General features: G+C 36.7%; 1 protein-coding gene across 2 annotated transcripts in view; it reads left to right on the top strand.

Annotated features, from left to right (window-relative positions):
- The window catches only part of LOC105471607 (hydroxysteroid 17-beta dehydrogenase 12), a 168668-nt gene that overhangs the window by 119311 nt on the left and 36655 nt on the right, over window positions 1–12702 (top strand). For both annotated transcript variants that reach the window (XM_011724155.3, XM_011724156.2), the window contains exons 5-6: window positions 9816–9880; window positions 10738–10782. In XM_011724155.3, the coding sequence (XP_011722457.2) occupies window positions 9816–9880; window positions 10738–10782 (110 nt within the window). The remainder of the gene's footprint in view (window positions 1–9815; window positions 9881–10737; window positions 10783–12702) is intronic.

The raw sequence follows: 12702 nt of genomic DNA, 5'->3' as shown, positions 1-12702 counted from the left end.
AACTTTTGTGCTTTCTAAGGGTATAAAACACTTCCAAAACTTCCCTTTTGTAATACTGCAATCACATTTTGTTGCTAACCACCCAGAGTTACTGCAGACTCCACAGGTTCAGGAACACAGCCCCCAACAAAACTGCCCTCACTTCACATGCTAGCCACAAGTTTGGAGATCTTCAGACTATCTATACATTTGATCAACTGGCTACAAATTCATGGGTTCCTATGACACCCTCGGGTTCAATAATTAGCTAGAGTGATTCATGGAACTCAGGAAAGCACTCTACTCATGATCTTGTAGTTTTATTATGATGGACAAAAGTCAGGATTAGTCAAATGAAGAGACACCACAGGGCAAGGTCTGGGGGCAGTCCCCAACACAGAGGTTTTAAGCCCTGTCCTGGTGGAGTCAGGACACCTTACCTTCCAGGCACATCCTTGTGTTCAGCCACCAGGAAGCTCTACCGGGCTTTAGTTTTTATTGGGGGTTTCATTACCCAAGTAGGCATGATTGATTGAATCACTGGCCATGTGGTTTGACTTGATCTCCAATCCTCCTCTCTTTTCTTTAGGTTGGGCTGGCTTAAAGCCCCAGCCCTCTAGTCACAGAGTTGGTCTTTCTGGTGTTCAACCCCCATCCTGGGTTGTGTTGATTCCACTACTGAGTATATATCAAAAAGGAAGAAAATCAATATATTGAAGAGATATCTGCACTCTATGTTTATTGCAGCACTATTCACAGTAGCCAAAATATAGAATCAACCTAAGAATCTATCAGCAGGTGAATGGATAAAGAAAATATAGTATATGTACACAATAGAATATTCAGCCATGAAAAAAAAAAAACTGGAAATCCTGTCATTTGCAGGAACATGATGGAACTGGAGGTTATTATGTTAACTGAAATAAACCAAGCCCAGAAAGGCAAATATCACGTGTTCTCACTCACATGTGTGAGCTTAAAAAGTAGATCTCATGAAGATAGAGAGTACATTGGTGGTTACCAAAGGCTAGGAATGGTGGGGTGGGAATAAAGAGAGATTGATTAATGGGTACAATTGTATAATTAGATGGAAGAAATAAGACCTGGGTTAGATCATCAGGATGACTATAATCCATTGTATATTTCAAAATAGCTGGAAGAGAATAATTCAAATGTTCCTACCAAAAGAAAAGATAAAGATTTAAGGTCATAAATATCCCAGTTACCCTGATTTGATTATATGAATGTACCAAATTATCACGTGTACCCTGAAAACTTGTACATTTAACATGTATCAGTTTTAAAAATAAAAACACAGATGCGATCCAAGGGCCTGCCATGAATAAGAAAGACACTCTCATCAGGAAATTCCAGTGGTTTAGAACCGCCATCCTATTAACAAAGATCAGACAAAATGCTAACTGTACAGTACCTTTTCTTTCCTTTTTGTTGATTGATTCATTCAATCAACCGTATACTAATTCTTTAAACAAGTAAAATTCCAGAGCTATAACAGTAGACAAAAGAAACACTGTTTCTGCTTTTCTGGAAGATAGCCATGGAACAAGTGGTGAGAATGTGTTGCATGTAATGAAGGAGTATGTTACTGAGAAAGCTAAGGGTGTCACAGATAGTATCCCCGAGAAAGTCATATTTAAGTGGAAACCTGAGGGCTGAATAATACTGGGAGAATAGACATGGGAAGGGTTTCCAGGTGGAGGAAACGGCATGTACAAAAGGCCTGAGGTGAATGTGCTTGGTGTGTCGGTAGAACTGACAAAAGCCCTGTGAATCCAGAGCAGAGGTTTCAAAGGGGACAGTAGCAAGAGATGATTCTAGGGATTAAGCAGACCCAGATCATGAAAGTCTGAGAAAAGCAAGACCATAAGTTTCCTACAATGGGAAACCATTTTAGAATTGTAAGCATGACTTGACAACATATTAGAATTTTAGAGATTCTGACTCCCACATGGAACAAGACAAGAATTGATAGGAGGAGGCCAGTAAGACTATTTCAGCAGTGAGACATGAGATGATGATAGTTTACATTAGGAGGATAGCAGAAGTGAACTGATGAAGAGGGGTGTTTAGGAAATAGAAATAGCACCAATTTCTGATGAGGGTCCTCATCAGAGGTCTTGAGTGAAGAAGAAGGAGGAGGAGGAGGAAAGTAGAATGGTTTTGTGTTTTTTAAATCATTATTGCCAACATGTATTGAGCACTCTTTCATGCCAGCCACCATGCTAATGAATTTCATTTAATCCTCAACAACGCTATAAGGTAGATATTGATATTTCTATGTCCATTTTACAGAGAAGAAACAGTTATAGAGTTAGACATCATCCAGAATTAGATGACTAGCAGTTAGCAACTTCCAGGTTCTGACTTGAGCGACAGGGTACCGTTTCCCTAAGACAAGAAACCCTAGATCAGGAACAAAGTCTGTTGAGAAAAATGATGATTTCACTTTGGGATATGTTAAGTTTAAGAGAGTGGTGAGAAAGCCAAGTAGGGATTCAAGTAGTTGAGTCGCTGGGCACACATGCCCTTCCTTGCTAGAAGGGAACCTTCTTTGTGTTAAATGTTGAAGAAGCCTGGTGTAGACAATCATGGCAAACAGAATAGGTGTATGGATTTTTTTTTTTTAATGTGCTAGGAGACTCATCAGGAACATTATCAGACTAAGTATAGTGCCTTGTAGTTCCATTAGATACGTTGGCTGAGATTGGATTTGTAAAGTGAGCATAGGACTTTTAGAATTTGTTTATTTCCGTTTACTTGAAAACCACTCGCTAATGGTATTAATTAAAGCAGAACCTTTTACTTAAAACTGGGTAATTAGCTCTGTTATTTCAGAAATATAAATAGAACTGTAAGTCATGAAATTGATGAATGTTCTTCCCACCAGCTAACATTTAACTACCAACCTCATGTCATCTTTCTTCATTCCCTCTTCCAATTTTATGTATAGCAAATCTTACCTAGTTTTGTAATGAAGATCATGTAGCAATTTATAATTAAACAGTAGAAGTGAAATGTTCTGTTGTTGCTTCTGATTCCGTCTTAATTTTTCAATTTCTGATTAAAGCACTGCAAATTTAAAGTCTTGTAAACTCTCTCTTATTTGGAAATTGCTACTCACAAATGTATGAAAACTGTAAAGTTTGCAAAATGTTTTACATGGTGTTCCAAATATCATCTGTCAGAGTATGAACATGTGCTAGCTAAAGCAATATGTTAAATAAGGCAAAGATGGAATTTACTTTGCATCACTTTCCAAACTCTCTCTATAGGCTGTAAGAGTGGATCTAATTGAATGAAATAAAGAGGGTAGAGGAGCAATGAGGATAAATGTAATCAGTATAAAGAGCAGCAGCTCTGGTTAACTGATGCCCGGAGTCCACTCTCTCAGAAGGATCTCTCCACTTTGATGCTGGTCATACGTAATAAAAGCAGGGTAGTTTGGGCTTGGGCACAAAATAGGAGTTGGATAAATTTTTGTTGAATAAATGACCATACAACAATAACAACTCTTCCTCTTCCATTATTAACATATTACTGTGTCCCAGGCATTGGGTTAAAGATTGTATGTGTATGATCTCATCTAATTCTTAAATTACTATCCCCATTTTGTGTCTAAGGACAATGAGGCAATCACTAGTCTCTTGTTAGGAGCTGGTAGTAGTGGAGCTGGGACTGAAACCTGGTTCTGTTAGGACGTTGGGGTCTGTACTCTTTTAGCTCAAAAATGTAAGACAGGAAGTTTCCCCCACTTTTGGTATATACACTGTTAGTAAAGTGTCCGTTTTAAAAATTCAGTTTGTTTTGAAATATAGTGAGGAAGCAGCATTTTTAAAATCTAAATCTCTTTTCATTAACTCTGAGTGCTGGAACTGGATTAGCATTTATAACCACAAATGTTACTGAAATATAAACTTTCTGCTTTGATACAATGAGAAGGAAACAGGAGGGGATACTTTGCATTATTTGATGTATGTTGGGAAGCCCGGCCATTAGGCAACATATTTGTAAACCACCTTAATTTCCTATATCTCCGATTAATCTGGAAAAAGAAGCAGGTTGAAGGTGATCTGTAGAGGGCTACCTGTATCTGTTAGAATTGTTTGTTCAAATGGATTTTTAATTTCTAGTAATTTATTGTTTGCTCCTCTCTCACGCCCAACCCAGATACCAAAAATCTAATTTTCTGATGACATCATTATATCTCTATAGCAGCTGGCTTTGAGAAAGGATTGTAAGTTCAGTGAGATCAGCAGCAAACGAACTTAGAAGAAACAGAAATCTTGTAAATATTCTTTTTTTTAAGAATGTGAAATTTGGAAATGATTTTTAAAGCAGTATAATTTAGAAATTATATATGTGTGTGTGTGTGTGTATGTGTGTGTGTGTGTATGTGTGTGTGTATGTATGTGTGTGTGTATATATATATACACACACATAAAATTCAGAATTACTCCGTGGATTTCCTGTGTCTTTAAAATGCAACACACAATGATATTAGTGTTTTTTGAGGTTCTGGATGGGGGCCGAGGAGAGCGTAGCTAAGCATGGCCTCTGTCAGTTCTTCTTTGCAAGGATCGACTCTTAAGAGGATGGCTCCTCTGCCCTCCACCACCTTTTCTTTCCACTTCCTTTGGTGTTATTCTTAGTCTGTTTTCACCTCTGTTCTCTGCCTGCCTCATCTCTTCTGTTGAACTCTTCCCAGTCTTAGACCTCTAGTCAGAAACCAATGGGAAAGATTTTGTTGCTGTCCAACACCCTACAGTGACTGGGATGGTGGTGGGAATTCCGTGATGACATAGCTATCTATTGTTTCCTGAGAGGCATCATGTGTTGTTACACAATAAAAAGGTTTTTCGGGTCACTGAAAAAAATGTTTAAATCTGTCTCTGGCGCCTCACTTGAAGAATTCAAGAAAACTCACTAATAAACATGTATAATGCTAATTTAAGACGCAACCATTTAGAAGGGATTTTCAACTATCTGAATAATGTTGGAGCAACATGTGCCATTGTTTGGTTTGGCGAATCCTATAATGAATCCTGTAATATGTAAAGATGGCATTGCGTGAACCCATTCTTAATGAGATTAAATTATAATGGGAGTATTTCCATCCTTCACTCCTACTCAAAGCCTGTTCTTTCTCTTCCTTTTGCAATTCCCTGAAAGCTTTTTGCCTGCTGTTTGGTTATTGCTGCCACCTGATGTCTCAAAATAAAATTGCAGTGGGTTTGCTTTTTCCAAAAGATTCGCACTGTTCTGCATTTTATGGAAATAAGTATTTGAGAGCAACAGTTTTTCTTTTTACTCCTAAATAAGAGCATTCTGAAGTGATTACCTGTGGTAGGGAGATCATGCATATCATTCATTCCACAAGCAAAAGGTGGAACTAATAGTGCAGGAGGGAATGTAGGAGTCCTAATCCCTAGAATAGGACAAATTGCCATTGTGACCTTGGTGTGTACTTCACCTCATAAAATTGGACTCAGCGCTCTTAACAGCCTTTCTGGCTTTAACGTTGTTTCATTGTGTGTACTTTTTTTATAAAAGCATAGCCCTTCTCCACGATACTATTTATTTTTTTGGACTAAAGTTCTCAGTGTTGAACAGGTTTTCTCTTTTTTTTAACTGATACATACTATTTCTACATATTTATAGGGTACATGTGATATTTTATTACATGCAGAGAATGTGTAATACCATGTCAGGGTGGCTGAAGTATTTATCACTTTGAGTATCGTTTCTACATGTTGGGAACATTAGAAGTCCTCTCTTCTTGCCATTTTGAAATATACAATATATTGTTGTTAACTATAGTCACCCTACTCTGCTATTGAACATTAAAACTTATTCCTTCTATCTAACTATATGTACCCACTAACCATCCTCTCTTCATCCCTCACCTACCCAAACACACCTGCCCCACCTTCTGCTATCTATTATTCTACTCTACCTCCATGAGACCAACTTTTTTTAGCTCCCACATATGAATGAGAACATGCAATATTTGTCTTTCTGTGCCTGGCTTATCTCACTTAACACAGTGACCTCCAGTTCCATCCATGTTGCTATAAATTACAGGATTTTATTCTTTTTGTGGCCAAATAGTATTTTATTGTGTATATATACCACATTTTTCTTTATCCATTTATTTGTTGATGGACACTTAAGTCAATTCCTTATCTTTGCTGTTGTGAATGGTGCTGCAATAAACATGGGGGTGCAGGTATCTATTTGATATACTGATTTATTTTCCATTGGATAAATACTAGTAGTGGGATTGTTGGATCATATGATAGTTCTATTTTTATTTTTATTTTTATTTTTATTTTTTATTTATTATTTTTTTTTTTTTGAGACGGAGTCTTGCTCTGTAGCCCGGGCTGGAGTGCAGTGGCCGGATCTCAGCTCACTGCAAGCTCCGCCTCCCGGGTTTACGCCATTCTCCTGCCTCAGCCCCCGGAGTAGCTGGGACTACAGGCGCCCGCCACCTCGCCCGGCTAGTTTTTTGTATTTTTAGTAGAGACGGGGTTTCACGGTGTTAGCCAGGATGGTCTCGATCTCCTGACCTCGTGATCCGCCCGTCTCGGCCTCCCAAAGTGCTGGGATTACAGGCTTGAGCCACCGCGCCCGGCCCTCTATTTTTAATATTTTGAGAAACCTCCATACTGTTTTCCATAGTGGCTATACTAATTTACATTCCCACCAACAGTGGATAAGAATTCCGCTTTCTCTGCATCCTTGCCAGCATCTGTTATTTTTTGACTTTTTAATAACAGCTACTCTAACTGGGGTAAGATGATACCTCATTGTCATTTGGATTTGGATTTCTGTGATGATTGGTGATGTTGAGCATTTTTTCATTTATCTGCTGGCCATTGGTATGTCTTCTTTTGAGAAATATCTATCCATATCCTCGGCCCACTTTTTAATAAGTTTACTTGATTTTTAAACTGTTCAGTTGTTTGAGTTCTTCGTATATTCTAGATATTAGTCCCTTGTCAGATGGATAGTTTGCAAATATATTCTCCCATTCAACAGGTTGTCTCTTCACTCTGTTGATTATTTCCTTTGCTGTGCAGACGCTTTTTGGTTGAATATGTTTTCTTATAGAGCTATGTTAAATAGATGTTCACATTTTCATTGTTTGCATAGATAGCTTTGATAGCTTTCCTTTGCTCAATTATCAGAGACACAGCTGAAGACTCTATTTTTTTTTGGATTTTTTTTTTTTTTTTTTTTTTTGAGACAGAGTCCCACTCTGTCACCCAGGCTGGAATGCAGTGGCGTGATCTCGGCTCGCTGCAACCTTCATCTCCTGGGTTCAAGCAATTCTCCTGCCTCAGCCTCCCAAGTAGCTGGGACTACAGGCATGTGCCACCACGCCTGGCTAATTTTTTGTATTTTTAGTAGAGTCGGGGTTTCACCCGTCTAGACCATGTTAGCCAGGATGGTCTAGATCTCCTGACCTCGTGATCTGCCCGCCTCGGTCTCCCAAAGTGCTGGGATTACAGGCATGAGCCACCACGCCCAGCGACTCTCTATTGTTAATACAGCCATAACCAGAATAACACTTCTCTTCTTGCTTAGTTATTCAGGGACTTCCTTTGCTTAACTTTGTACTTATAGTACATGTTAAGATTACAAAGTCAACTGTGCTGCTTGCAAAGTTCATAGATTTTTTTTTAAAAAAATGAAATCTGGATTTTAAAAGATTTATAATTACATTGTTCAATTTTCCTTTGCATTTTGAAATATAGCATTAATATTCCCATAGGTTAGAGGGAAATCTAAAGAAAGTTTTCTTGATATGGAGAGTGAAGGGAGATAGTTTACTGTATGTCATGAAATTTTTTAAAATTCTGATGAATATTACAACTTGGCAAAGCCTTTCCTGGAAGATTCTGTTATCTTAAACTGATGTAAAGAATATTTTGTTTATGTGCAATATTTTAGCAGATATTTTGGGTTTTGCTATTTCTTTTAGTTGTATTGTAAATTATTCATCCTTTGTAATTCTGTAAGTGGTTAAAGCAAAGTCAAGTGAACATGAAGCCTTACCTTCAACTAGTTTTGGCCTAATTGTTAACAGATCTTTTATAGAATTGAATCTTGGGGCGCCTGGTGGGTGGAGAACCTACTGAATAAAATAAAAATGGATTTGGACCTTCTGTTATTAATTATGTTTAGATACTATCCCTATTCAGATGAGTATGAATCCTAATTTAATAAAGTTTGCTTTGTCATTGTCTTTTGCTTACATATTTTCTGACAGGTTTCAGTGGGATTGTTGTAAAATCTTGCGACTTACAGCCTCAAGTGATTGGCTTATAATTAAATATGAAACCCTTACTGAGTTCCTTTGAAACTATTAGTTTTGTTAGACTATTGAAAAGTTATTGTTACTACTATCAGGTTTATCTGGCATATTTCCTTATAAGCTGTAACAGACTGATCATAATGTCATCATCTGCTTGCAACTGAAACTTCTCTTTTTTAAATACTTCATAATTTTATTAAGCATTGCTATGAGATTTTTGCTTATTATTCAGTTTTTTGTTTTTTGTTTTCTGAATTGAATACTGCATAAAGGTGTATGAAGATTTTAACAGAGTGGTTAAAAGCCTAGTCTCTGAAGCCAAATTTCCTGAGTTTGAATCCTGGCCTACTTTGCTCTATCACCTTGGGCAATTTATTTAACTGCTGTGAACTTCAGTTTCCTAACATGTCAGAGGAAAATAATAACAGGAACTACCTAATAGGGTTGTTGTGATGATTAAGTGTAGATAGGCAGATAGATAGATCATCTATCTCATGAGTTATTTATTTAGCTAAAATAAATTCTAAGATATTTTATTTATTGATTGATACCTGCAAATGTTCCTTATTCTGGGATTGTCTTTGTCTTTCCAGGTCTAGGGAAAACCATAGGATATTCAAGTATTAAAATATTGCATCTACATATATATAAGTTTATTCATATGTTGTGAATTGTCTTATAGCCCCAACTTTAGGTGATTGGGAAGGTAAGGGGGTGCGGTAAAAGAAAAATTAAGACATGACCTCAACTTTTGACAGATGGTTTATTGGAGACATTTAGTGTGACCCACTCCCTTGGCCACCAGAAAGAAGCCTTCCCTCACTTTCCAGTTGAAGGCAGGCTCTGCAGAAAAGGCTCCCATGGCACTCTGCTCTGTCATGAAATAATTGTTTCTTTCTTTCTTTTCCTACTAGATTGTATGCTCTGTGATGCCAACATTTTCCCCCCCACTTTTTAAAGTTCCTAGCACATGTCTTACTCAAAAGTGTGTGGCACATATTTGTTGAATTATTAAATGAGCTCTCATTCTGGAGCAGAACAAAATGTGATGCATATTGTACATCACATGTTTTCTGAAAACTGTTATAACTAGAACTCAAGTTTCCAGTATCCTGGACAATGGTACTTTTTCACTCGTTCTACTACACTCTGAAAATTTAAGGTCTAGAGAAGAGTTAAGTAATATCTCCAAATAACAGTATGATAGATGCAGAATATACAAATCCCAAAGGGCTATGGAAAGTGAGAGGCAAGTATAAGTTCTGTCAGTTGCTGGATGGTAAGGTAAGTACAGGAAGGTTTAATGAAGGAAGAGACGTTTGAGTTGGACTTTTAAGGATAGATTTTGGATAGAAAGGTGTGGAAAAGGTTACTCTAGCCATAAACAGTATTTTATAACATTATATATATCATATTAGTCTTGATATCTTTAATGTCATTAATACATCTTTAAATATACATATGTTACTCAGCTAATGATCTTGTTCTATTTCAGTGAACAACGTGGGAATGTCATATGAGTATCCTGAATACTTTTTGGATGTTCCTGACTTGGACAATGTAAGTCTTTCTTTGTATATCATGGTAACAAAAAGAATGCATGCAGGTATTGGTATAACAATTCACACTATGACACTGGAGTCCAGCTGCCTGTGGTTCACACCCTGGCTTTTCTGCTTACTACCCGAGTTCCCTGGGTATGGGTCTAGCCATGCTTAGTCTCAGTTTCCTTGCTCATAAAATGGGCAGCTTCATAGGGATATTAGAAGGATGGAATGAGAAAATATTTATCACCTCACTTATACAGTGCTAGATTCAAATAATAGCTCTAGTTTTGTTGTTACTCTTATTTTTGTTTGTGTTATATCAAAATAGCTCTGTTTTAAGTTTTAGGACTCTAAACATCAACTTAAAAATTGCAAATATGTTAATATACAGCACCATGATTGATTCAGGGAAACCAGCTCTACCAAAATGAAAGTGACATCCTTGATGCATGCATAATCCTTTACTGAAAACGAGAAAAGCATATCATTGAAGGACTATGTAAAAATTTTAAAATTATTGAAAATCCTAGGTTCAGTGATTTCTATGCTCCATGCTAGCAGAAAGGAGATTGCAAAGTATTCTATTTATTTTAGATTTAATGTGTCTTTTTACTTCCAGATTTTACTTGCACATATACTTTGGATTCTGCATGTTAGCATCACTTATCACCTTAGTTAGGAAAATATAACACTGAGAGTAAAATAAAATCTGCCTCTCTACCCCAGCTCTTGTCATTTTTCCAAAATCTCTGCAATATTTGGAGAAATGTTTAATGCTTCTCTAGATTGCTTCTCTAGATTGCCTAAGTAGATATTTAATAGGGTCACTTTCATCATCAAGTATATATAAAATTCTCAATTTTTTTGCAGGTGATCAAGAAGATGATAAATATTAATATTCTTTCTGTTTGTAAGGTAAGCAGCCTTGTTATAAAGATGTCATCCTTTTTTGGTTCTTTCTATTTAAAAACACTGACATAATCAACTTGTTCACCTGCATCTACTCTTGTTTAGATGCAGATACATGTATTCCAGATAAAAGTGGTCTATTAAGTTATTTCTTAAGAAAGTATAAAGAACTGAAGGTGCTTGTATGATTTGACTTTTCATTTATTTTTATTTTATTTAATTATTTAATTTTTATTTCCATAGGTTATTGGGGAACAGGTGATGTTTGGTTACATGAGTAAGTTCTTTAGTGGTGATTTGTGAGATTTTGGTGCACCCATCACTTGAGCAGTATACTCTGCACACAATTTGTAGTATTTTATCCCTTACCCCCTTCCCATCCTTTTCCCCTGAGTCCCCGAAGTCCATTGTATCATTCTTATGCCTTTGCATCCTAGTAGCTTAGCTCCCTCTTATGAGTGAGAACACAGGATGTTGGTTTTCCATTCCTGAGTTACATCACTTAGAATAATAGTCTCCAGTCTCATCCAAGTTGCTATAAATGCCATTAATTCGTTCCTTTTTATGACTGAGTAGTATTCCATCATATATATATGTATATATATGCCATATATATATGTATTTATATATATATATATCTCTCTCTCTCTCACAGTTTCTTTCTCCACTTATTGATTGATGGGCATTTGGGTTGGGTCGACGCTTTTGCAATTGCGAATTGTGCTGCTATAAACTTGCATGTGCAAGTATCTTTTTTGTATAATGACTTCTTTTCCTCTGTGAAAACACCCAGTAGTGATTGCCAGAACAAATAGTAATTCTACTTTTGGTTCTTTAAGGAATTGCCACACTGTTTTCCATAGTGGCTGTACTAGTTTACATTCCCACCAGCAGTGTATGAGTGTTCCGTGTTCACTGCATCCATGCCAACATCTATTATTTTTTGATTTTTTAATTACTGCCATTCTTGCAGGAGTAAGGTGGTATGGCATTGTGGTTTTGGTTTGCATTTCCCTGATCATTAGTGATGCTGAGCATTTTTTCATGTGTTTGTTGGCCATTTGCATATGTCTTTTGAGAATTGTCTATTCATATCCTTAGCCCACTTTTTGATGGGATTATTTGTTTTTTTCTTGCTAATTTGTTTGAGTTCATTATAGGTTCTGGATATTAGTCCTCTGTCAGATGCATAGATTGTGAAGATTTTCTCCCATTCTGTGGGTTGTCTGTTTACTCTGCTGATGTTCCTTTTGCCATGCAGAAGAGTTTAGTTTAATGAATGAAGTCCTAGCTATTTATTTTTGTTTTTATTGCATTTGCTTTTGGGTTCTTGGTCATGAAATCCTTGCCTAAGTCAATGTCTAGAAGGGTTTTTCCAATGATATCTTCTAGAATTTTTATAGTTTCAGGTCTTAAATTTAAGTCCTTGATCCACCTTGAGTTGATTTTTGTATAAGGTGATAGATGGGGATCCAGTTTCATTCTTCTACATGTGGCTTGCCAATTATCCCAGCACCATTTGTTAAATAGGGTGTCTTTCTCCACTTTATGTTTTTGTTTGCTTTATTGAAGATCAGTGGGCTGTAAGTGTTTGGCTTTATTTCTGGGTTGTCTATTCTGTTCAGTTGGTCTATGTGCCTCTTTTTATACCAGTACCATGCTGTTTGGTGACTATGGCATTACAGTGTAGTTTGAAATCAGGTAATGTGATGCCTCCAGATTTGTTCTTTTTGCGTAGTCTTTTTTTTTTTTTTTTTTTGGCTATGTGAACTTTCTTTTGATTCCATATGAATTTTAGGATTGTTTTTTCTAATTCTGTGAAGAATGGTGGTGGTATTTTGATGGGAATTTCATTGAATTTGTAGATTGCTTTTGTCAGTATGGTCATTTTCACAATATTGATTCTACCCATCCATGATCATGGGA

The sequence above is a fragment of the Macaca nemestrina genome, chromosome 12 (assembly GCF_043159975.1).
Source record: "Macaca nemestrina isolate mMacNem1 chromosome 12, mMacNem.hap1, whole genome shotgun sequence".
NCBI classification, from domain to species: domain Eukaryota; kingdom Metazoa; phylum Chordata; class Mammalia; order Primates; family Cercopithecidae; genus Macaca; species Macaca nemestrina.
Note: the sequence above shows the minus strand (reverse complement) of the source record. Positions and strands in the feature narration are given on the sequence as shown.